This window comes from Salvelinus fontinalis, chromosome 28 (genome assembly GCF_029448725.1).
Source record: "Salvelinus fontinalis isolate EN_2023a chromosome 28, ASM2944872v1, whole genome shotgun sequence".
In the NCBI taxonomy this organism is placed as follows: domain Eukaryota; kingdom Metazoa; phylum Chordata; class Actinopteri; order Salmoniformes; family Salmonidae; genus Salvelinus; species Salvelinus fontinalis.
The window spans coordinates 4,625,533-4,651,970 of NC_074692.1; the positions used below are offsets into that span (position 1 = coordinate 4,625,533).

The 26,438-nt window shown below is 44.4% G+C and overlaps 1 protein-coding gene across 13 annotated transcripts in view; it reads right to left on the bottom strand.

Moving 5' to 3' along the window:
- LOC129825980 (myocyte-specific enhancer factor 2C-like) overlaps nucleotides 1-26,438 on the bottom strand; it is a 93,601-nt gene that overhangs the window by 40,575 nt on the left and 26,588 nt on the right. For all 13 annotated transcript variants that reach the window (XM_055886178.1, XM_055886181.1, XM_055886180.1 and 10 more), the window contains exon 2: nucleotides 13,220-13,409. In XM_055886178.1, the coding sequence (XP_055742153.1) occupies nucleotides 13,220-13,273 (54 nt within the window). In that variant the 5' untranslated portion in view covers nucleotides 13,274-13,409. The remainder of the gene's footprint in view (nucleotides 1-13,219; nucleotides 13,410-26,438) is intronic.

Sequence of the window (26,438 nt, forward strand, 5' to 3'; positions counted from 1 at the left end):
GAGAAATACAGGCTCTGCGTAATCAATGGTGACGCTCTTCTGGCAGAAGCCTCCACGGTGGCAAATGAAATGGGTGGTACTACTCAGTTTCACCGTGAACAGAGGAGCCGGCAGAAAAAAATTAAACGTTTCCCTGATGAGACTGAAGATGACATAGCAGATGAACAGAAGTCAGACACTGGATTTCGCAACACAGTGTTTTAGGTGGCTCTGGATAGTATAATCAGTCATTTGGACGTGCGGTTCCACACGATTGCAGCTATATGCGAGGAGTTTTCACCAATACTTACATTTAGGATGATGACTGAAAACCAAATTAGTTTATCTTGCCACAAATCCTCCAAAGATCTCACAGATGGATTTGAAAATGAAGTGCGACATAAAGACAATTTATGGTGCCACTTTTTCAGATGGTCTTTCTCCTGTAGAGCTCCTAAATGGGATCCACAAGATGCAGCTACAGAGCATTTTTGGAGAGGTGTCCATTGCACTGCGAATCTTCTGTACAATGTCTGTAACAGTTGCTGGAGGGGAACGTGCCTTCAGGAAGCTGAAACGTATAAAGAACTATCTAAGATCTACAATGTGCCAAGACAGGTTGAAAAGCCTTGCTATCCAGTTAGCTAGAAAACCAGTTAGCTAGTAAATTAAACTTTGAAGACATTATAAATGAGTTTGCTCACAAGAAGGCTCGACGCTGGGCTCTTGGTGCAGTGAAACCTCTGAGTTTTGTTTACAGGGAACAAACACAAGGACAAATACCTTAACCTGTTCTACCCAAGCCTGCCCGGGGATGGGCAAAATACTATTTCAGAGTATTTTCTGATTATGGTTTATCTCCTGTTGAACTTACTCAGGAATGCCCACATAATGTATTGACACTACAGTTGCAGTTTAACAGAAGCTTGTTCTCTGTAGGTACCACTTTTATGCCTGCAGTCCACATAGTTCAGGATATTATTTTATTGTGGGGTAGGTTATTTAGGCATATATTTATGAATTATGCGTAGGGCAGAAGAGGGTTAGCCTTGTTTATAAGAATTGGTAATACATTCTTAATCTGAAACATGGAACATTGGTCATTTCTTCATTAAAACTGACTACAATACCATTTACTAAAAAATAAGTCACCAACTGTGTAGTTATTTATAATAAAGCATCATAAAAATCCCATGACACAGACAGCTTTTGTTAACATTAGGAACCAAAAATGTTTGCAATACTGTTAATATAGGCAAAGGTTGAAGGAGGAAACTAGAATCTGCACAATTGTAGTATAGAGCAGCAGAAGCGTATAGTTAGTACATTTAATAACACATACTGTTCAGTACGTTATTCTAATAAGAAACATTATGATTTCTATGTTAGGGGCCAGGTAGTTTTTTTGTTCATGTAGATATGGGTAAAAGTGACTAAGCAATCAGGATAGATAATAAACAGAGTAGCAGCAGCATATGTGAAGAGTGTGAAAGAGTGTGAAAGTGTGTCTATGTGTGAGTTGTTTGTGTTTTGTGTGTGTGTGAGCGTATGTAGTGTGTGTGTGTGTGTGTGTGTGTGTGTGTATATGTGTGTTGGAGTAGAGTATGTGTGAGTGTGTGGGTAGAGTCCAGTGAGTGTGCATAGAGCCAGTGCAAGAGAGTAAGTGCAATTAAAAAGGGGATTCATGCAAATAGTCAAGGTAGCCATTTGATTAACTCTTCAGCAGTCATGTGGCATGGGGGTAGAAGCTTTAAGAGACTTTTGTTCACAGACTTGGCTCTCTGGTACCCCTTGCCGTGCGGTAGCAGTGAGAACAGTCTATGACTCAGGTGGCTGGAGTCATTGACAATTTTTTAGGGCCTCACGACCCATACCAGGGCAGTAGGTGAAACCTACTAGGTGTAGGTGAAACCCACTAGGTGTCTGCTTCATAAACACTATCCTGTGCTTTTACATTGGTTCTCTGCATGGAGGAATCTGATTGGTTCACGACCCTGTGATAACATGATCATTACCTGGGGTCTAATAGGACAATAAGAAACATTCAAGTGTCGTCTTTTCTGGCACCTCTCCAGATCACCAAGGCTATAGATACTCAATTACATCTCTCTCTCTTCCTCTCTCTCTCTCTTCCTCTCCTTTATCTTTGACTGGAGCAGGAAGCTGATGAGAGTGGAGCGAGAGAGAGAGAGAGATCTCCAGAACAGTGCCCAGATGGTTGCTAATGATCGAGGCATGTTGATTAACTGAAGCGTTTGTCTCTTCTGTTCTCTACTGACACCTTACACGAGCCAAAAACACAAGAGCTAAACCTCCCCAATAACAAAACCAATTACACACGTCCTGAATACAAATGGCTAGGAAGAGATTAGGAGCACTGCCAACTGTTTCGGTCTACTAGTGTGAAAGTTCTGGAGTCAAAAACTTCAGATATGGATGGACCAGATCAATGTACCAGTGAAGGAATAAATGAACGTATCAATACAGATCTTTCCTACAGTGTCCTTCAGTGTCCTTCAGTGTATCATTGAGGTCTTCAGCAGCTGAGAATCTCTCAGGACTGAAAGAGGAGAAGAAGACGGATAGATATCCATAGAGTTTTGCCTTTCCTTTCCTGAAATGAAATCTGACAGGATGCGCCACGGAAATCGAATATCAAATGACATCCTCTTCTCTACGATGATATGAGCAGCGCCATTCTGTATAGGCCCACCTCAGATGAACTACAGACCCTGTCCCAGCCTTCCCTCTGAGTTGGGGAATGATGTCACCACACCACAATGAGCTCCATATCGAATGGCCACCAAGGCTCAAGACAACAGAGGTTGAAAGAAGAGACAGGACACGCTTTCAACTCCCCTACCATCACGTATGAAAAAAGGCTCTAGACTTCAGTACAACTCAAATGATTCACCACAGAATGGCTCCGCTGGGCTTTAAATACCATGGTGACATTTACAGTCATACCAAAATGCTAAAAAAAAAAAAACCCTGCTCAGACGCAAGGACCAAAGGCAGGTAGCAACTGGATGATTAACTGTCATAACAAGCCCACTGGAATCTATAATGCAGTGGGACAGAAATACAAACACCAAGGCTTAACTAGGCCTGCTGCTGCTGGCTACTTGCTACATGACAAACTCAACAAGACACCACTAGAAGGTCATGCGAGGCTAGTTTGGAACACGTCCTAAGTGGTGTCTTCCTCAGGTGGCAGGAAGTTGAAGGAACTTACAGGAAGTTGACGATCTGGTGCCAGAGGCTTTAGGGAACGGTACATTCTACCGGAAGAACAGTAGCTGAGCGAACATGCAGGCCCAGAGGTGGCATCACCCACTCACTTTAAACGTTTTTTATTCTTGTGGTTGGTAGCACATGGCACAGTGGGGGTCTGTGTCTCCAGCTCATATTATATCCTGTAAACAAAAAAAATCAGACCAAATGACAAGTAACACCTACATAAAAATAACAACCCAACGCCAGTCCATAATCTTAACAGCTATACCTAAAAAACCACACACACATATGAACAGTACACACTGACACCCTTTCAAAGTCACATGCACCACAACCTCACAAGGAACAATGTTTTTTCTTTTTTTCTTCACATGGAAATAGAAAATACAAGTAATGCATCTGATCAATCATATGCGCATGTGAACACATCTACTGCAACACGGAGTAGGTAGGCCTAGTTAGTTCTCTGAGTGGTGGTGCATTTCACTGGTTGGCTTAGCGAAACGTTGCACTGTGAATCACTGACCTCACATACTGCCCACATGTGAACGCAATTGACCGTCTGACACGACCCTTGTGCTGGTGATGTCACCGTAGGCACTTCCTGTCGCTATGGGATCTCTAACCAATGTTCTGGTCCCCATTTCCACTCTGTAACCCAATGCAGTCAGTCACGTTTGCCTTGAACGGAGTGTCCAATGGAGGACTAGCAATATCAACATGCTAATACCAGAACATTGTTGTAGCACCTTTGCTGCTATCATGCCTGGAGGTTTGGTGGGGAGAACAGTGTAAACCAAACAAAATGTGAATGAGTGTGTTTTCACAGCAGAATTCTCAGGGGCCCCAAAGTTAGAAACCTATTGTTGCACAGAATGGTTCATGGTCTTAGGATGCACAGTGAGAATATACAGTGTGCATTAAAGTTTGATTTGATTTGATTTGAGTGGCTGATTCTCTGCCATATGGGGGAGGATGAAGAGAGACGGGGGGGGGGGCACAGGAAACACATTTGTATGCATTTCCTCTCATAACAGGAAGAGCCCGGTGGCTTCCCCTTCACAATGGCTTCACTTCTGCTTCCCACCTCCTGCCTGCACTTCCCTGGGGGGGGGGGGGGGGGGGGGGGGAGACAGGGACCGAGAGCGGGCATTTAACAAAGCAAACACACACACAACATTTTGTTAAGACTCATGCACAGATACAGACACATGTACGCCAGCACTCATTACCATGGCCCTCCTAGGGCTGTTGCGGTGACCGTATTACCGCCACACATGAGTCATGACAGCAGTAAAAATTCACGTGACCTTTGAGTCACGGTAATCTCCTCTTATGCACAGGACATATTTTAGAAGTACCCTAACAACCATTAGGTCACTAACGGCCTGGTAGTCAGGGCTCTATTGTCCCTCTAACCACTCTGACGTCAATGCAAATACAATCGAAAATCACATCAGACACTTATCATCAAAACAGTACGCCTATCATACTTGTAAAACTCACCTCACTGTGACGATCCATTTGAAGAAAGATGGTCATTGTGGATGTTGTTTCAAAGTCTAACACAACGAAATGGACAGCGCTTTCTAAGGTGATGATTCATTCAAACTTCATATGCATATTTGAACTTATACATATGCATAGGCTTATGAGTCCAAGTCCGAAAAAAATACCTGAATTAAGATTACGATTGCAATACAATACAATACATAGCCTACCGCATATTATGCATTGCTGAGATAAACATAAAATAAACTGATTGAAGATCAGATTTTGAGTAATCGCCTTTGAGTGTGGACTATATTTATTATGCATACTGGATGGACTGGGTTACCTTGCGCTGCGCTCCAGAATTTCTATCCACGAGTCGGGGAGAGAATGTAATACCATCGATGATGCTGTTGGTTCATTGATTGTGCAGGGCGGCTTACAATTCTGTTGAATTTGTATATGATTTTGAATAGTCAAGAAATAGGGAATTTTATATATTTTCATCATTAATTAAGCTATACAGAACATCTCACCGCCATAAGTTTCCATCTCCTCCTCTCTCTCTCCTTTATTCCTTTCTCAAGTGTGCAGAGGGGCTGTCAACAGTTTAGTGAAATATGTTTGGTTGTGAAAACTACCGATGTTCCCGAACAGATTTCACTTGGTTTCCCAAATTAAGCACTGGGTAGCTGCAGGAACAGGGCTGGAGAGCCCCTGGCGTACAGAGTTTGGGCGGAATATCACCTGTCGCCCAGCGAGAGCATGCTCCTCAAACAGTGGTTGATGCATGGAGTGAAATACGTGTTATTTATATCTCAGCTGCTCTTACACTTTAACATAGCCACTTCTTATGCACACGTGCTCCAGAATGGGAAAAATAATCTTTCTATTTTATTCAGCTAAGTTAAATGATATTCTTCTGACTATAAAATCATACAACATAAAATAATCTAATGGGATTTATAAGCATATCTGGTCTGCTAAAAGAACAAACCTACAAACTATGGCATGGAGCATAGCCAGATAACATACAGTAGACTAACACATATTCTGTTCTTCTGACTTACATTTTCTTCATATCATAATGTCTCTTTAGACCTGACTAAAATAAATAATGGATTTATTGTGTTGGTGTTATTACATTTATTTATTAGACTTTTTAATTGTAGACGTTCCAAAGGCGCACATCAGCGGCTTGAAGGCAGCTTATATGTGTGGAAGCCTGGAGATGCTACATTTCATGACCGCCACAGCCCTACGCCCTCCACACAAACACTCATTGTCAGAAGCCAAAGCAGGAAGAGATGGACTCCTCACACAAAAGGATTAAGGAGAGGAGACCAAGACCTGGGCTTGAACTCTTTTTCTGGGCCAAACAGGCTTCTGGAGATGCATGATGACAACAGTAGCTTTGTTCCAGCTCACATCTCTAATATATGCGTACTCTACTCCCCTGCACCACCCAGCACCCACCCACTCCTAATAGCCTGTCCTAGACTTTCAGAGTACAGCAAAAACAAAGGTCCTGTGCAAGAGATTACATTTCAATTGAAGTTAATCAATTAAAGTCTATCAATAAGTAATGTCTGAATTTTTTTCCCTCGAAATTACAATATGAAAAATGGCAAATGCAGAGACTGCATTGGCTTTTATTTCCCCAGAGGCACCGACTTCTGAGAAAAGCACTCCTGTCCGAGTATGGTCGTGCTCTGTATGTCCCTGCCTATTCTGTAAAACCACAAGTGGAAAGTAATATATCCACTGCCCGCTGTGGATGTTACTTTGCAAGGGCCGAGTTGGTGGCGAGATTCACCAAAATAGCTTTTCCTTTTCATTCATTTGTGAGGATGAAAATGCCTCGTGGCACAGAGCTCAAGTTGAACGATAGAGGGGAAAGAAGGAAAAAGGGAAACGCCAATAATTATATTTTTTACTTTCATGCGAATCGTAGAGAAACAAGATGCATGAAAAGAGGACAAAGCGGAGAATGGCAGTACAAGAGGAGCACAAGAGGCAGATAAAAGAGAGAAGAAGACAAAAGAGGGCATGAAGTGGAGGAAAGGTGAGGTATTTCTGCGAGCGCTCTCTGGGTTGAGCAGACTGACACAGAGGGAGCCTGACTCGCATAGGTAACGATCGCGAAAAGAAGAAGGAGAAGAGAAGAGGTGGGAAACTGGGGAAGAGAGGAGGAGTGCAGGGGTGACAAAATACCCTGAGGGCCTCATTATTTTCCCGCTGTTAATTTACCTTGCAAGCTTTCTCACCACACCACTGTTGATTGGAGACACGGCACAATTGTCGTGAGTGAAAGAACCATGTCTCGTTCTGCGGTGCTGTGGTTGTCTCGATAAGAGAAAACGAAGAAAGAAGAAGAAAGAGATATCATTGTGTTCGCTTCTCTCTGAGTCCTGACTGGGGGATGTGATTGGGGAGGGATGTGATTGGGGAGGGATGTGATTGCTGGGGTTCAGCGGTCTACTTCCTGTGACTGATGACCTCATCCATGTTTAACCTATGAGCGGTAGATGTGTTTACCTCAGTGTTTCTACTTAAATGTATGTGTGCTTGTGTGTGTTAAATACAAATGTATGTAAGTGTGTGTGTGTGTATGTGTGTGTGTGTGTGTGTCTGCTCTCTGTCTGCGTCCCATGCGTTTATGGCACAGGGGGCTCTTTCATGTGCCCAAGGCTGGGAGAGGGTCTGAGTGGCCGGGGGGGTGGGAGCCAGGGCTCAAACACTGCTGCCCTCTGTCCAGAGCTCTGGGCAAGCATTCAACGCCCGGGAGGCCTGGCCGTGGTGCCCCTGCTCAGGGGAAGTGTTTCGGGGCCTGGGGTGGCAGGCCAAAGTGGCCGCCCAGAGAGACGGAGGTCCCGTGCCCGCGGTGATGGCGCCAAGGTGGGCTGCGGAGCCCGGTGGGTGGCAGGGTGGTGCTGACAGCGCTAACAGAACGGTGCCACTCAGTAAAAGGTAAGGAGAGCAGGGGAGCGGACGCTTCTAGCGAATAGAGGTGAAAGGCTCCCTTAATGTCTACACTGCGCCGCAATAGCAACGATACTATGAAATGAGAGGTCAAATGTCGACAGCCACATCGGCCTGAATGCCCACATACCAGTCAGAGTGAAACTAAGATCTACCACTTCCATCTAATTTTGATCTATTCCTCCATGTGTATAGATTGATTGTGATTTAGAGAGCGTTAAGTATATTTTAAGTCATAAGAGTTTTGCTCAGGGCAGGCCGGGAGCTCGTTTGCGTGAAAATAGCACAAACATGCGAAGAATGTGGAGGCTAAAGATAACACCTCTGCTGTTTATTTGGCTGAAGCGCACAGAGGTTTCCTCAAAGGGGAAGTGAAAATATGCAAAGGCCAGGCAGCCATTTCGACAATATCTTTTTTTTAATGTTTCTGTGTGCCAAAGGTCTCTGTCTGTCTTGTGACGGTCACCTTCATATCCTTGTTGCTTGGCTCAGACATAAGAGAACTGATGTCATTTTACCACCATTGCCACGTATGGCAAAAAGCAAAAGAGCTTATTCAAAAGTTGTTTAAAAGGTTTATATAAGGATTTTGTATCAATATGAATGCAAATTAATGTGTAAAAAGGCTGGTGTAAAATGACTTGCATGAGACCTCAGGTATAAACTGTTATATGCTTGTTCACTTTCTTTCTCTCTCAACCCCCTCCTCTTCCTCCCTCCTTCCCTCTCTGTAAGCGAAACCCGGATATCTGTGGCATCGATTCCCCTCAGGTGTCCTTCCTGTCTCCCTCTCTCCCCTCCTCATCCTCGGGAGCCGGAGTGCCTGGTGCGACCGGTGAGCCCGGTCTGCGGTGGGACAGGGAGGGAGGGAAAGGAGACTGAGATAACAGCAGACAGGAAGTGGGCACTGGCGCAACGTGATAGCCTTCTCCACTGAATCTCCCTGACCTCCTCCACACTCTCTCTCTCTCTCTCCTCCTTTTGACTACAACACACTGACTCCAGTAACCTGTCACTGATGTCTGGGAACAACTGTAGATCTCCCAGAAAGTCAAGTAGGAAATAACAGAGTTTATGACAGCTCCACTCCCCTCCTCCTATTTTCACCAATCTTCTCTCTTTTTCTCTTATTTCTTCTGTCTCACTAATGAGCACTCAGTCCACCTAGCTGCAACAGCCGCTTCAGGGGAGTCCAATTGATTTCTAGCACATTTTTATGTCAAGTCACAATGGCAGTGTGAAGAGAGCCCAATGACAGTGTTTATGTGGAGATATCATACTGCCAGAGGTTAGAGGGGTCAGTGAGCAACTCTGCTAGATGTTAGCCCATACAGAATGACAAGCACAGTAGAATCATCTAAGAGAGTCTTTCAACAACTGTGCTGGATGTAATAACCATTGAATGTTGTGACAGTAAGTTGCATGGGATAATGGTTCACAGAGTGGTGAGGACTGGGGAGGGAGGGACAGCCTGGGTGTGTGTGACCTGTGAGGGGAAGGGGCACATTAGCAGCATATGGATCGAATTGGACTGACAGGGAGCTGACAGAGTGGCGGTGGTCACTGGTGCCACAGGAAGTGATGGATTGTGGGCCTGGAGGGCAGAGAGAGAGAGAAGTTTTTCTCCATCCATTTCCTGGGTTGTGTAGCTGATGTTTTGTGGTTTTGAAATGAACTGTCCATTGAAAATCTCACCTATAAAAGTTACATTCTGTTAACTCATACCCAAATAATGTTGTTGATAAATTGGAGAAAAAAACCACTTCAAAAACCGCACCTCAAACTTGTATCTCAAACAGACTGTTTCAAAAATGCTTGTTTTTTCCTCATAGAGGATGATGTCATCCTCCTGAGCTGGCCAATATTTTTAATGACGCCCACACCATTTTGTGGAAGGAAAACTATTTCACTCTTATTGTAATTAATTATTAGTAATAATATTTCAGAGAAATCTAGAAGCACTGGACAGTTACTTTAAGACCTGGCCACAAATGAAGCCAGCTGTGTGATATTGATGGTAAATACTTTGCCTTTATCAAAATTTTTGCCTCATCTTTTAAAATGTATTAAACATTAAATCTAGAATCCTGAGTTTTACATACATTTTTTGACTTATAAATTAAAGATATATACCCATTTATTCTTAAAAAATACAACTTGTAAATGCCTCATGAGCTTAGTTCAACTCTCATACCCCACCAGAACTCAAAATATAAGCTTGTTTTACTCCAATGGTTGGAAACAAAGTACATTTAGTCAAACACTGTATAGCCTCAAAACATGTTAAAATTATCATTTTGATATCATGGATGGTCAGTCCTTGATTCCATAGCTTTGTCTATGAATTTGAGAATCGTTACATCCCTCAGACTTTTGCCAAAACAGAGGTGGGGTGTCCCTTTGTTATCACAAAGTATAGACTACCGATTGCTGTCCATGGTGCTGAAATTGCAACATGTCTATGCGGCTGCATGCCTGTTGAATCGATTACAGGCTTTCTGCGGTACCAGGGAATGTATAGCATTGCATTATCTAGTAGCCATAAAATTATTGGTAGGCCTATTTTATTGTCATTTTCTCAAGTCTTAACATTTCACGAAGCTATACACAGTGTTGCAATGCTGCCACTTTTTGCCTGCTGGCTGGTGGCAATATTGTAATTACGTGTTCTGTAATTAAAGTTGGAAATTCAAACATTGCAGATTGTTAAATACATGTTTGATGCAACAGCATACGAATCAGCTACAATACATTTGTGAGAATATACAACTGTCCTGTATAGACAACATGAACCTGCATGACATGAGCCGTCCTCGTGTTCTCTCCCAGCTTGGATAGAAAGTCTTTGTGCGTAAAACCAGCCTAATGCCAAACAATACAGTCCACCCTTAAAACACTAGCTTACTAGGGACTGTTTCGTTACGCAGTTTACTATCTATATGCCGTATCTAGCTGCTATTTAGCTGCTATTCATGAACTTTTTTATAAAAAATTACACATCAAATAGCTTAACAGTTTTTTAAAAACGTAATCGGCTTGAGGATGAATTCGCCCACTATTTATTGTTGAACTCAGCAGGTTTTGTCTGGCCAATACCCTGGTCTCCTTAAGTCCTACATTTTTGTTTGTAAATGTTTTCACCACGGTCTGTATGTAGGTCCAGGTTGCGGGCCTGACTGTTTTCTCTACTGAGTATTTCCAACCCAGACAATCTTTCCAGAGACATTGTGCATTATATTTCCATGGCGCTGTGCACAATTTCAACTTTAAACTGAATGACGCATTCTAAGATATACCAGAGAAAAGGGACTGTTCATATTGCAACCATACAACACAAAAGCCGGTTCACCAGTATGAACAAAATCGGAAACGGCTTTTTCTGTTCAAGCCCTCAAGAACTGTTAAAGATGATAATCCGTTTTCATCTGCCAGTAGCTGCCAGTATCTGCCACTGCTGTCCAGTATCCAAACAACCTGTCCCAAGAGCTTCCTATACATTTAATCTCTTTACGTAATGTGTTGTGGACGGCGATTAAGGAGAATGAGAGGCTCAATTATAGATGTGGCAGAACTGCTTATTTGAAGCACCACTCCCTTCTTCCCAGTTTCCCTGATGTTGCTATGGAAATCAAGCTGTTTTTGCCATCCCTGTAACTGTCGCTTCGCATAAAGAACTACCTAAGATGGATTAGGCTCTTGGTCTGATATGCACCTTTTGAACACCTGAGGAAGCTCCACTCATTGCACTGGTGGCGTCAGAATCTTGACCACGGCATTTGTTCACCGATATCCCCTTATACTTTCAATCAGTAAATTTATTTTTATTTTTCAAGACCCGAGTCACATTCCTGAAGCCAAAGAAACAACACTTAGCTTCATAGTACACATGGAAATTAAAAAGGTTAATGAATGACTTTTCGGAGGGTTACTGTCAAAATGACTTAGAGCTTGTGCCCGCTCTCCTGAACATTTCAACTCACCACGCTATTAAAAAAGGCCTTCTTCAATTGTGCAAAAGGGGCGACACTTCAAGCTGAGTTGTGAGTTTCACAGATCCCCGTCTGCTACACTCGTGCACGTTTTCAAGATCCAGCAAAGTTACTCGTGTGGTTTGGTGATCCATGCTTATGTGATGAGAACCTTGCCTGAGACCTGAAGATGTGTTAGTTTGATGTGTCCGTTTTTGTTTGACATAGTCTAGTTTCAAGCAGGGGCGGACTGGTCATGTAGCACTTAGGGCAACTCGCGACCGGCTGTGATCATCATAGAGGGGAGCATATCCATGCTCCAGAGAGTCTTAGCTTTCAGGAATGGGGTCATAATAGCTTATATCCAAAGCGGTTCAAATGCTCGAGCCAAATTCATAGAAGGTAAATAAATTCAACATGGCTTCAGAAACCGCCAGAAGCTTCTGTTTACCACAGAGAGCATTGGAATCTATCTCTTCTACTTTCCGAGCTGGCAAAGTACCAGGATGTTGTCACTGGTTATGAACCTGAATTTAGAGAACTGAATTTGTAAACTGAATCTGAATGTATCTGAGAAGCTGAATATTTTAAACGTTGGTCTACTTGAAATGATGGTTTGTAAACTTGATACACAGACAATTAATGCAATATGTATGGATACCATTTTGAAAATGTATGTATAAATATTGAATTTGAATATTCAATTAAATAGACATTTAATTTTAAAACTGAATTCAAATATCCATTCAATTCAGTTGAAATCATGAAATACAAGTTAAAATTGTGACTTCAATGATTCAATTTGTGCATTAAACATTCCAAAATATTACATCCCAATTCAATATCCTAATTGAAATTCCAAATTATAAATTTCAAATACACTTTTGGTTGGCACTGAAATTGCTCCGTAGATAATTTTCCCTGCTGTGAAAAACATATCAAATTAAGATAGTGCATCTCTACCTTGAGAGGAAAACTACAGAAGCCCCAATAACCAGCTCAGCCACATGTCCGCCTCTCAGTGCTCTCTCAGCTCCACCCACCTCTCTCGGGCTCTGCAGTGTGTGGTAAGTAAATCCCACCTCGGACCAGCCCGTCTCTGTTTGGTTGTTTGTTTGTGTTTTCTACCACCCTTCCCCTCCCTTCCCACCCCCATGCATAGTAATATTCCACTGCCATGACCTAAAGCGGGTGTCATGGTGTGATAGGGTATGAAAGGGTGCCACCAGTGTTTGTTGCCCGTTAGCCTCAGAGTGGGCCGCTAGACTTAACAAAAACAAGACCCACTACCACCCCTATGTAAACTACTGCCCCCAGGGTACCCAGAACAATCATCCCACCTACACCCTTCTACCCCCCCCCCCCCCCACCCCCCACCCACCCCCCACCCCCACCCCACCACCACTAAGACACCATCCTATTCAGACTCCCTGAAGACTTCAGTCAGCACACCTACCGTCCTCTTTCCCAGGCCCACAATAAGGTGTTTCCCCACCCCCTCCTATACTCCTCCTCCTATCCAGCCCTCCACTCATCCATCCTCCCCTCTCCATGGGGCTTACCTGTCTGTTGCGTTCATCCATAATCCGCGTGATCTGAATCTTTTTCCTCCCCATCGTCCCGTCCTTTTCTTCTCTCCTCTCCCTAAAGAACGTTACGCTTTCTTCCCTCGCTCTTCTTCTGCCTTTCCTCAAACTGCTCTTTCTTCTTCTTTACTTGCTCCGATCAATTCAAAGATTCCAGCATCCGTATCTGCATGAGAGAAAGAGACAGATAGAGAGAGGGAGAGAAAAGGAGAGAGAGAGAGAGAAGGAGAGAGTGAGGATAAACATTAAGTGAAATGAAATATGGCAAAAAAAACAGGGGGGGGGGGTGGGGAGAGAGAAAAGTCACATCATCGCAGCCACAAGGGAGGGTGAAGAAAGACAAAGAATCCGTCAACATGTTGTGAAAGCAGCGCTGTGTTTTTCACTGTTGATATCATGCAAATCAGGTTTGTTGCATTTCCGTGCCGACTATGAGGAGAGACAGTGCTGTCAGGCTCTCGCCTCGTTCACAGAGAGTTTGACAGTGTTTTGAAAGTGCTGCTAACTTAAACGCTCTAATCACCTACAGTGTAACATTACCTCCAGCCTAAGAAATACAGTTTGTTCCTCCCGAAAAACAGCAGTTTGTTGACAGAACGACAGCAAGGTATGACTAGTCTAGTCTAGTCTACCTCCAATACGGTTCCAAAATGGGTACCATGGAGACTGGCTTGGATGCTGATATAAAACCTAGCCTTGCCTTGTTCAGACAAAAACACTATAGATTTTACCTTTAAAATCACAGCAATAGAGCTGATTCCCTACAATGGAAATGGAACCAAATTCCATAAAGAACAGAGCTTAAACCACCTGGACACAGTGTGTGTGTGTGTGTGTGTGTGTGTGTGTGTGTGTGTGTGTGTGTGTGTGTGTGTGTGTGTGTGTGTGTGTGTGTGTGTGTGTGTGTGTGTGTGTGTGTGTGTGTGTGTGTGTGTGTGTGTGTGTGTGTGTGTGTGTGTGTGTGTGTTGTACCAAAGTCTGGGATATATGTGGTGGATTTTTCTATTTATTGTCATACTTGAGTAAAAGTAAAGCTTCCTTAATAGAGAATTGCCCAAGTAAAAGTGAAAGTCACCCAGTAAAATACTCCTGAAGTTCTGTCACTCTCATTGAAAAGCGTCTATGCAAGAAGCGGTAGATCTGTTCTATGTACGCTATTTCTATGCTTCTCATTCTTACATTTCGTTTCTGCATCTTTACTTTTTAGTTTTGAACACCAGCTTCAAACAGCTGAAAATACAATAGTTTGGGAATGGAAAATATATTTCACAGCGGTTTCGATGATACAATGATTCCCTACACTATATTTGCTTGTTTTGTCACATAAAGTGAAATACCATTAGAATTTTAGCAACCAGGAAATGGCAGAGTGATTTCTGCCCAGTGTATCTTTAGGCAGACGGCGCAATATTTTGGGTGTTTTTTTTAATTGTATGGACAGACAGGGGCACACTCCAACCTCATTTACAAATGCAGTTTTTGTGTTTAGTGAGTCCACCAGATCAGAGGCAGTAGAGATGACAACGGGTTATAATGATAGGTGCGTGCACTGGACAACATTGCTGTCCTCCCTGAGCATTAGAAATGTATGGGAGTAAAAAGTACATATCTTTTTCAGGAATGTAGTGGAATAAAACCCCCAAAATAGAAATAGTAAAGTAAAGTACAGATACCCCAAAAAACTACTTAAGTGGTACTTTAAAGTATTTTTACCTAAGTACTTTACACCACTGTGTGTGTGTGTGTGTGAGTGTGCGTGCGTGCACGTGTGTCTGTCTGTTTGTGCGTGCGCGTCTGTTTGTGTTTGAGCGTGTGTGCAGTGCATGCGTGTGGGCTGAGCTGGACCGATGGTGTGTGTGAGAGTGAAATAGCTGACTTCCAAAGAGGTTGTGCATGTGTGTGTGTGTGTGTGTGTGTGTGTGTGCGCTTGGGTAAGCCAGATCTCTGGTGCTTCTCTCCAGAGTGCTAAAGTAGGCCAACCCAATCTATCTCAGGGAAGAGCAGAAGAAGAGCTGTTGTTGTGTTTTTTCTTTTGACAGTAGAGGTGATAACGTCCCTCGTTATGCAAATGAGCATCCCATTATTTAAGCTCAGTGCAATGCAGGGAGCTGTCAGAGCCGTCGTAATAAAAACCCTCCATCTACCTTGCTTTTTTTTCCCTCCCCCTTTTCCTTCTTCTCTTTTCTCTCCTTTCTGAACCAGATTTCCAGCACCTGGCAGCGTGAGCCGGATACATTGATGTGGAAGACGACACCGCTTCACCAAAAGACATGTCAGTCTTTCTCGCTCTCTCTCTCTCTCTACAGCTCACACACACACACGCATGTATGCATGCACACATACGCACACACGCATGCGCACATGCATGCACACACACACACACACACACACACACACACACACACACACACACACACACACACACACACACACACACACACGCACATGCACACGCACACACACTTCCCTCCCCCTATCTTCCCTTTCCTGTTTGATCTCCCTCTAACCTGAATCCATGTGTTTATTAAGTGACATAAAGCACAAGAAAGCCCCTCCAAACCCCCATAGTGAACACACTGCTGTATATTTGACCCTTCACTTGAGTGGAAACACAAGTCTTCCCTGTTGCGCTCCCATCTGATCTTGCTTGAGGAGCACAAGTGAGAATTATCCGCAGCATTGGAGAGCACAGGTTCACAACACCTGTTCTTCTGTATGCCACTGGTATGGCCACATCTCCTGAGAGGTGGAGTGAAGGGTAATCAAGCCAGTTAGATATAGCCCATAGCCTGATGGCTCCTAATGGTCTCCAGGTTGACAGTTTCTCAGGTTTCACATGTTCATTCCAACATGGCGACCAAGCTTGCCCCCTTGAGTCGATTTGCATGCCCGCGCGGAAATGTAATTAGCTTAATAAAAAAAATCCATAAATATCTGTCTGTTTAAGGTAGAGACTTCTCATTTTTGCATGGGTTGCGTCTCGATCCACCCAATTCATCACTGTCAGCGGTGTTTGTCAGACCAGGAGACATCCCGAAAATCGGTCTTGTCACAAAAACATCTCTCTCTCTCTCTCTCTCTCTCTCTCTCTCTCTCTCTCTCTCTCTCTCTCTCTCTCTCTCTCTCTCTCTCTCTCTCTCTCTCTCTCTCTCTCTCTCTCTCTCTCTCTCTCTCTCTCTCTCTCTCTCCCTCTCCCTCTCCCTCTCCCTCTCCCTCTCCCTCTCCCTCTCCCTCTCCATAATGATCCCATTAACGCCTCAACAAAGGGCATGCTCTTCTTTCGCACCCTTGTGACAAAACCGTACTCACCTGATGATGGTTTGGAGCACCACTGTGAATGACACAAACATGGAACACAGGAAACAAGACCACTGACTGCCTAAGCAACAATAGGAAGCAACGGCACTAAAGATAGTAGCATCAAAAATCAGACAGTGGTTCATTCTTCCGAAACACTTTCTATGGTTACACTGAATAAATATTAAGAAGTCTTCACAGTAAAAACAACAAAGTGCTTTCAGGAAGAAAAAAGTGTCATCAGACAAACTAACACTAGAGCCTAACAGTGGTGCTCAACACTCCACAGACACAGACACAACAACTCAATCACAACCTGACAGTGTCTTGAACATTTAATCTGGGCTTTGACTCCAGCAACCAACGCGCCTGATGTGAGGTACGGCTGCGTAGCCCCATGCCGGTGATCCCCCTTCCTCCCTTTTCCTTCCTCTCCCCCCTCCCTCAAACACGAGGTCCCCCCCAGCTCCTTAACGCCCCCTAAACCCTCACCCCCCTTTCCCACACACCTGCTACCATCCCATTTGAGTGCAAGGCAACTCAGTCCTCCCTGAGATCGCCCACTGCCTCCCCAACATCAACTCCCTCTCTCTGTTCCTCCCTCCTACCTCCTCCAGGCCTGGCGAGGGAATCACCCACCACCCTGACAGATTACCACAGAGCAGCTCAATCCGATTTACCCCTCTGATGCCGTCCCACTATGAGACGCTGCGGCCAGAACGAGAGAGGGAGAGAGAGAGAAAGAGAGAGAGAGAAAGAGAGAGAGAAAGAGAGAGAGGGAGAAAGCGAGAGAGAGAAAGAGAGAGAGGGAGAAAGAGAGAGAGAGAGCAATCCACCCCAACAAGGTAGAACTAAACTCAGCAAAAAAAGAAACGTCCTCTCACTGTCAACTGCGTTTATTTTCAGCAAATTAAACGTGTAAATATTTGCATGAACATAAGACTCAACAACTGAGACATAAACTGAACAAGTTCCACAGAAATGGAATAATGTGTCCCTGTACAAAGGGGGGGGGGTCAAAATCAAAAGAAACAGTCAGTATCTGGTGTGGCCACCAGCTGCATTAAGTACTGCAGTGCATCTCCTCCTCATGGACTGCACCAGATTTGCCAGTTCTTGCTGTGAGATGTTACCCCACTCTTCCACCAAGGCACCTGCAAGTTCCCAGACATTTCTGGGGGGAATGGCACAAGCCCTCACCCTCCGATCCAACAAATCCCAGACGTGCTCAATGGGATTGAGATCTGGGCTCTTCGCTGGCCATGGCAGAACACTGACATTCCTGTCTAGCAGGAAATCACACACAGAACGAGCAGTATGGCTGGTGGCATTGTCATGCTGGAGGATCATGTCAGGATGATCCTGCAGGAAGGTTACCACATGAGGGAGGAGGATGTCTTCCCTGTAACGCACAGCGTTGAGATTGCCTGCAATGACAACAACCTCAGTGCAATGATGCTGTGGCACACCACCCCAGACCACGATGGACCCTCCAACATCAAATCTATGCCGTTCCAGAGTACAGGCCTGTGTGTAAGGCTCATTCCTTCGACGATAATTCCGAATCCGACCATCACCCCTGGTGATACAAAACAGTGAATCGTCAGTTTAAGAGCACTTTTTGCCAGTCCTGTCTGGTTGTTGCCGATGATGTCTGGTGAGGACCTGCCTTACAACAGGCCTACAAGCCCTCAGTCCAGCCTCTCTCAGCCTATTGCGGACAGTCTGAGCACTGATGGAGGGATTATGCGTTCCTGGTGTACCTCGTGCAGTTGTTGTTGCCATCCTGTACCTGCCCCGCAGGTGTGATGTTCGGATGTACCGATCCTGTGCAGGTGTTGTTACACGTGGTCTGCCACTGCGAGGACAATCAGCTGTCCGTCTCATCTCCCTGTAGTAGGCGTCTCACAGTACGGACATTGTAATTTATTGCCCTGGCCACATCTGCACACCTGGGCATCTTTCTTTTGGTGTTTTTCAGAGTCAGTAGAAAGGCCTCTTTAGTGTCCTAAGTTTTCATAACTGTGACCTTAATTGCCTACCGTCTGTAAGCTGTTAGTGTCTTAACAACCGTTCCAGTCGTTCATGAATTGTTTATGGTTCATTGAACAAGTATGGGAAAGAGTGTCAAAACCCTTTACAATGAAGATCTGTGAAATTATTTGGATTTTTACGAATTCTCTTTGAAAGACAAGGTCCTGAAAAAGGGATGTTTCTTTTTTTGCTGAGTTTATTGGCCCTTTGTGCACTCAAAGAGGACTCCACAGAAAAACGAGACTGACACTTTTGAGGGCAGAGTGAAAAGAGCGGAAGAGAGAAGACTTACAAGACTAACACGTTTTCTACGCCACACTAAGCCAATTCACTAATCCAAAACCAAACCATATTGGGAGAGGACAGAGCAGACAAAATAAAGAGATGGGGAAGGAGAGACCGAAGGATTTGGACATTGGGAAAGAAAATATGGGCTGAGGGAGCGAGAGAGCGGGATAAAGAATGGTGGCCATACCTATACAGAATAGTCTGGACTCAAAGTAGCAGAGCCTAGAGAGAGCTGACAGAGGGAAAAAGAGAGAGGAGAGAAAACGAGAGAAAAGCAGAAAGAGGGATCTATGAACAGGCACCAGACCTCTCAGGGGGAGGGGAAGAGCTCTAACCACAACCCTCCCATCTGTTAGGCAGACGGAGGGAGAGAGAAAGGGAGGGAGAGAGGGAGATTCAGCACATAGATCTAATGAACACTAATTAACACTCTTTCTGTTTTCTCCAACTCTCTCTCTCTCTCTTTCAGAAGTAGAGCTGGGAGGGTGATGGGAACACATACACTCAGTACACCATGAGGCTTGATTCTAGGTCGCTTCACTCCCAAGTGTTTAGTCACCAAAAACCAATATACAGCACGTCGGCAGCATTTCTTCTCGCCTTAATAGACACTGTATCCACTGAGTGTACAAAACATTAAGAACACCTGCTCTTTCCATGACATAGACTGACCAGGGGACTCCAGGTGAAAGCTATGATCTCTTCCTGATGTCACTTGTTAAATCCACTTCAATCAGTGTGGATGAAGGGGAGGAGCCGTGTGTATCAAGAATGGTCCACCACCCAAAGGACATCCAGCCAAGTTGACACAACTGTGGGATAACATTGGAATCAACATGGGCCAGCATCCCTGTGGAGTCCATGCTCTAACGAATTGAGGCGGGGGGGGTGCAACTCAATATTAGGAAGGGTATTGTTCATGTTCTGTCGTTGAGGACTGCACCAGAGAGAATCAAAAAGTGAAGAGAAAAAAAGAGGAACATTATCTAGGCTGGTCCTCAGCTCTAATTCCTCTCTTTGATAGGAATTTACATGGTGCAAATCAAGGCTTTTGGGAGAGGGGGCGGGAAGAAAGACAAAAAGAAAGAGCGAGAGAAAGAGAGGTCGAGAACATATACTGAATGACGAGGGACAACAACTCTGAATCCCAGGTCCTCTCCATGAAGAACATATACACCAACATATGCTGACATTTGATATTTTTCAACCGTACTCGAGGTAGGCCTACGATGCTGAGAATTGGAGAAATACATTTATCATGACAGGATTGGTGCTGCTTTTCCTAGAACCCCACCTCGGCGGCGAAGCCGCTCTCTCCCCGTGGCACATCTGATACACATTTGGTAATAGCATGGGTATTGGGAAAAACTGCAGTAGCCTCTATCCTCATAGGAAATTAGGTCGTGAGGATTTGAAATAACACATTACACTGCAGTAAGTAAACCTTTTAGGAGGTGTATGCTACATTAAATAAACCCTCTCTCTTTTAAAATAAACTCCCATTTCCTTGAAGAGGAGGGAAAAAACTGCTTTAATACAGTTTCCGAACCATCTGAATATGAGTACACACACACATACTCTCTTGGCTCCGTTTCACTTAAGAATCCCTGTCATATATCTTCTCTTAATCCCCCCCCCCCCCCCAAAAAAAATGTCATACTGTACGCAGGGCTAGTGTTTAGAGTTGTGTACTGTTTGGGGAGGTGCACCTGTTTATCTGTGTGTTGCCTGGGTGTGGGAGGGAGAGGGGAGACAGTGGCCAGGGGACTGTGTATTGCCTCTCTCATTGTGTCTCTAATGTCATTACAGGCAGTGACTCCTCTGTGTGGCACATCAACCAGCGCAGCGCTCTCCGCCTGTCAGGCCCAGATAGGCACGGTGACGAATGGCTATCAATTCCTCTCCCTCCCTCCACTTCCCCATGTCCTTTAGGAACACACAGGAGAGAATGACCTAAACCTGGGCTGTCGCCCATGCGTAGGTGGGCCTCTGTGCTGGTGGTGAATCACACCAAATATTAGGGCTAATTTAACGCGTTAGCAGCTAAAGAGATTAGCAGAATGTACATCTGGGATTAGCTTGATAGCAGTGTCTCATGGTGTAATGTGTTCAAGCGTTCTTCCAAATCAGAGGCTGTGTAGATTGTGTGTGTGTGTGTGTGTGTGTGTGTGTGTGTGTGTGTGTGTGTGTGTGTGTGTGTGTGTGTGTGTGTGTGTGTGTGTGTGTGTGTGTGTGTGTGTGTGTGTGTGTGTGTGTGTGTGTGTGTGTGTGCGCGCGTGAGTGTGTGTGTGTGCGCGCGTGAGTGTGTGTGTGTGTGCGTGTGCGCGCGTGAGTGTGTGTGTGTGGGGTACATGCCTCTTGCTATTAACTCGTGTTACATTTGGATCATTAGCAGACAGAGATGTTTTTGAGTAGAGAGAACTGTCTATTGGTAAAGGTGCAATATGCAGAAATCGCTCTGCCATTTCCTGGTTGCAAAAATTTGAATAGTTTGCCTAATTTCAGTTTATGTGACAAAACAAGCACTTATAGTGGAGAGAGTCATTGTACCATATAAACCGCGATGAAATATATTTGCCATCACATTTCTATGTGAATTTGGTCAGGTCGCCCAAAAAGTTACATATTGCAGCTTTAAGGAGAGAAGGGAGGCAAGTTGCCTCTTCATTTTCACAAAGTCTATTCTATCTGACATTGATTGGATTAGCTGGTGAACTGGATCTAGGCGTATCATTAAAGACTAACGTCATATTATACCTCAATTCCACAGCCCTGTATCCACTCTAAACCCAGCCCGAACCCCAAACCCCGAACCCAAACACTCGCCTCATGGCACACCCCAACCCGTCATTAGACCCTCTACCCCCTGTTCACTCCCCCTACCCCACCCCAGTCGCCCCCCAGGACCTCAGTGGACAGAAAGGCAGGAAACACACACGCAGCACACTCAGCGGAAGGATGTGACATCAGCAGCCACAGACAATTAAAGGTGTAAAGGTGCTTCCTTTCCTAAACTCCCTGCGCTTCCCTAGCCCTCCGCCGGAGAAAAAGAGAAGTCCGAGTCTTCTGCCCACCTCAACCAGTCAGCGTTTTACCCTTGGGAAGACCATTGGGAAGACCAACAGAGGTTCCCTCCATATCCCATGTCATAAAAACAAGGCACTTCTGCGGCGAAAAGACTTCTGGAAGAAATCTCTCCAGCTTTTAGCCATCAAGAGAAATAAATCACCACAACCGCACTGCCCGCCATCAGATCTGGATTTCCTCATGATGCAACAGGACACATCGTTGTGATTGTGAAACCTAAACCCGAGAGGACTAAAGCCATTTTTTTCTACTGTATAAAAGATTTCTCAAAAAACCCGTTAAGCCTTCTCTAAATGTCCTTTGGAAAAAAACAGGAGGGAAAAAAGAGTAAACTAAAGGCTTTATAAGCGATCGTGTGACATTATGGGTGAAGTGCATATTTGTGTGGCAGTGTTGGGTGAATAGAGGCCTTTTGAGTTACTACGCTAGATTAAACCCTTATAGGAGAGAGGAGCATTTGTATTTGTGCATTACAGAGCATCCTTTCAGCACCTTGACTGCAATTGCTTTCCTCCACAAAAACTGCATCGAGTGGAAATTGGTTTCACAAGCTCCAAACAGTACCCTGCCCGCCCACGATGAGTTTTGAGTAGAAAAAAAAACTGAAGCCTTCAAATTGCTTGAAATAGAAAACAAAACATATATGAGGAGGTTGATGATGTGTCTCTAGTTTGTTTCTGATGGATAGTGGACAATAAGTCCGTTTTTCAGTCAGACAATATTTATATACTTTTATTAACACACAATAAGAAGGTGGCATATGCAAGTAATTGTATTCAAATGATAGAGGCTTGGTTATTAACTTACCTTTAAAAGCTACAAGGTGTTTTTGGCGAAACCTCATCCAATCAATGAACCTCTGCATTTCCAACTAGCATTCTGTTGCCATGCATTTTTATTAGACCAATGGAAATCCATTCTGCGCACAATGGTCTCCTCTTTCATCTCTGCTTTGAGAGACAAATAAAACCTTTTGAACTCCTCTCAACTCCTCTCTCGGTGGAGAGGCTGTGAGGTAACAGGGGCTTTTAGGTCCAGCGCTGATTACTACAGTATTGTGTTCTGACCTGGTAGAGCAGGAGGGAGAGGAGGAGGAGACAGAGGGAAACAGGGGCCGAATGGCGTACAGGTAGCCATCTGTCAGAGCCAAAATGGAGACAGGTGAGAGCTGTCTTTCCATAGCCCATTGCTGACTCCCCCAAGGACGAGGGGACTTGACACAATGCGTCAACCCCCCTTTGAAAGCAGGCCAATAGCTGTAAAACCGCAGCTGCTTCATGGGCCCAATGGAAGCAGCGAGTGAGAGGGAGAGCTGCCGGACAGCTGAATACTGCTCTCTGTCGCCTGCCTGCCTGCCTGCCTGCCTGCCTGCCTGCCTGATGGCTTTTGCTGCATCAGCGGCCATCAGGACTAGCGACGTGACTTGGGGACAGTAGCTACAGTTCATGCATGCAATAGCTGATATGATTATCATGGATTGAGCGGGTGATTAAAACCGCAATCAAAGCAGTCCCAATACCTCAATGGACAATGTGGTGGGTTTAGAGGCCAATGATACTATTTGGAAGAGCGTTACGCAATAATGGAATGTTGTGAATGATAAAGTGTTCATGTAGAAGCTGGTTCTCTGGGTGCTGTGCCAGATTATTGGGTGAACCGTAGCTACTCATCAGAGTGAAGTAAGTGGGCAGACTGGCGAATCTGACACACTAGTGTCCGTGTGCCACGGTGGACCAAAGTGCAGCAGCGAAGAGCAGAAGGAGAGGTAACCATGATTTGGGAAGGCCCCAGAAAGGCTCTGATGAATCACTGCTGTGGTGTGAGCGTTTCGTTTTTTCCATGGCACGAGTTAAGATGAAGAGGGGGCGATGGACTGAGTAAAACAATCCTTGCCACACTGTGAAAAGACATCAGGGTGGACAGAGTCCAGGGGCCTCGTTTATCTACCCGTGCGTAAATGTCTTATTCAATTCTGGCGTATGTGTAGATTCAAGGGTTCGCGTGTGCCACAAACAATTGGGATTGATCAAACTGTTGCATGCAACATATATACACGTTTTTATGAAAGAAATCGGAGCCATATCTGTGCGCTCGTGAACTAGCGCTACAACCTTGCTTGGAAAACGCCCTCCATTCACCTTTTATGGTAACAAAAATGGCCTCATTTGCTGTATGATTTGGAGATATTAGAACAGGGCCATTATAGTTTCTGGATAAATGGTAGCCTAATATTTGTTGTGTAGCGGGAATAAACCAGCCATGTCAGAAAAGGAGAGACTTGTCCTGTAATATGATCATGATTTAGGCCTATGTAATAAAAGTTCAATACATATATTAGGCGACATGCTGCTATGCGATCTTCTTACCATTGGCAAATGCATCTGTTTTATCATTAAGTCTACATTTGAATGTTTTCGATAGCCTACCGTTATTATAATTCCAGTGCATCAAACACCTCCATTTCCCCCAAAAGTTTGCAATACAGTTGATCAACCAATAGAAATTGGTCATACGCATGGTCTGAGATTTGTGGAGATACACATACTTTCCCAGTTAAAAATCTATAAATACTAACCTTTGCGGGAAAACTGCCGCACAAAAGGTATAGTCTTTTTTTATACCTTTGATAAATGAGACTCCTGGTGGGGGATGATGGCAGGAGGATGAAGGTGTACACGAGTGAGGTGGTAGTGGTGGTGCAATGGTTAGGGACATGAAAGCGATTTCATTTGTGGTGGAGAAAGCAACCATTGTTCAACGCTGAATCACATTGCTTTAGTTTCAGCTGATCACCGCAGCTTCTCCTTCTTCCTCTCTCTCTCTCTCTCGCGTTGTTTCCCCCGCAGTCTGTGCAGTACGTTCACCTCAAGCATACACATCTGCGAGGGGTAATGTTTTTCAGTAAGCGTCCAACCACTGCCTAACATCACATGGTGCTACGTAGGTCTATAGGAACCCAGGTGCAACCACCATTTAGACACAGACTGCTGGACTGGAACATAAAAAATGTAAAAACACAGACTCTCATTTCACACACACACACACACACACACACACACACACACACACACACACACACACACACACACACACACACACACACACACACACACACACACACACACACACACACACACACACACACACACACACACACACACACACACACTTTATCCTTACAGTCACTAAAGATTTTTGACTTGCTTCAACTCATAAAGATGCCGATGAAGTAAACCAACACCATTTATGAAGCTATCTTATTGTACTAAGACTGAGAAAGGAGGAGGAAAAACAAGCCATAAAGAATAAAAACATTTCCCTTCAATAACTACTACCCCACCCCCATGATAACAGCCCACGGCCATGTCACTAAGAACACACAAATCACTGACATATTCCCCCAATTATGTTCTCCGCCAAGGATGACAATGTCTGTTGATATAGTTAACAATGTTCAGTAGCTCGGGGATGGGGGTTGGGGTTGGGGTTAGGGCGAAGGGATAGGGGGTGGGGCCCGCTTTGTCTCCTTTTCAAACGCTGCAAACTTCCGTGACGTCTCGTGGCGGTGGCGTCTTCTAACACCAGACAACGTGGTTAGACGACGAAGACGATCCGCTGATGATTCCGTCGTACTTTCTTTCTCTCTTTTTTGCTAATTCTAAATCAGCCTAATTAAAAGCTTTGTTCATTTAGAAATCTCTGATGACAATTTGTTTCACTCTACCCTATAGCAGTGACTGTGAAAAAGAGAAAAAAATGTGATCTTCTGACAGCAATTATTAAATGCTCCCTCCTGGCCCCAATTAGAGACACAAGCTAAAGCTAACATGGCTAACACTCCAGTGTGGGTGCCAGCTTATTTTCTATTCACTTTTCACCACCTTCTTTTAGCACTTTCTGTCTTGTATGCATGCGGTATTGTGTTATCGTGTACAGTAATCTATTTTGCATACTCCGTTATGGGACTGACTTGCCAAAGTTGCTTCCTTTTTCTTCCCCCTCTGTTCGCCATGGCCGATCCAGAAAGACAGACACAGAGAAAAATATGGGGAAGTTGAGGGATATATTTTTATATAAATATTGGGATCCGTCAGCGCACAAAAGTTGCATCATGAGCTGTCTTGGTGTCTATACTAAGTTCTATATGCAAATGTTTATAGACAATATTAGCAGCGTCTATGAGGAAACGCTAAAACAAGTCATAGGTGCTACTGAAGTGTGAACTCTCTATAACCTCTTCTCTGCTCTATTGTTCACACATACAGTACCAGTCAAAAGTTTGGACACACTTACTCATTCAAGGGTTTTTCTTTATTTTTACTATTTTCTACATTGTAGAATAATAGTGAAAACATCAAAACTATGAAATAACACAAGGAATCACGTAGCGACAAAAAAAAGTGTTAACTTATCCTCCGCAGCAGAGGTAACTCTGGGTCTTCCTTTCCTGTGGCGGTCCTCATGAGAGCCAGTTTCATCATAACGCTTG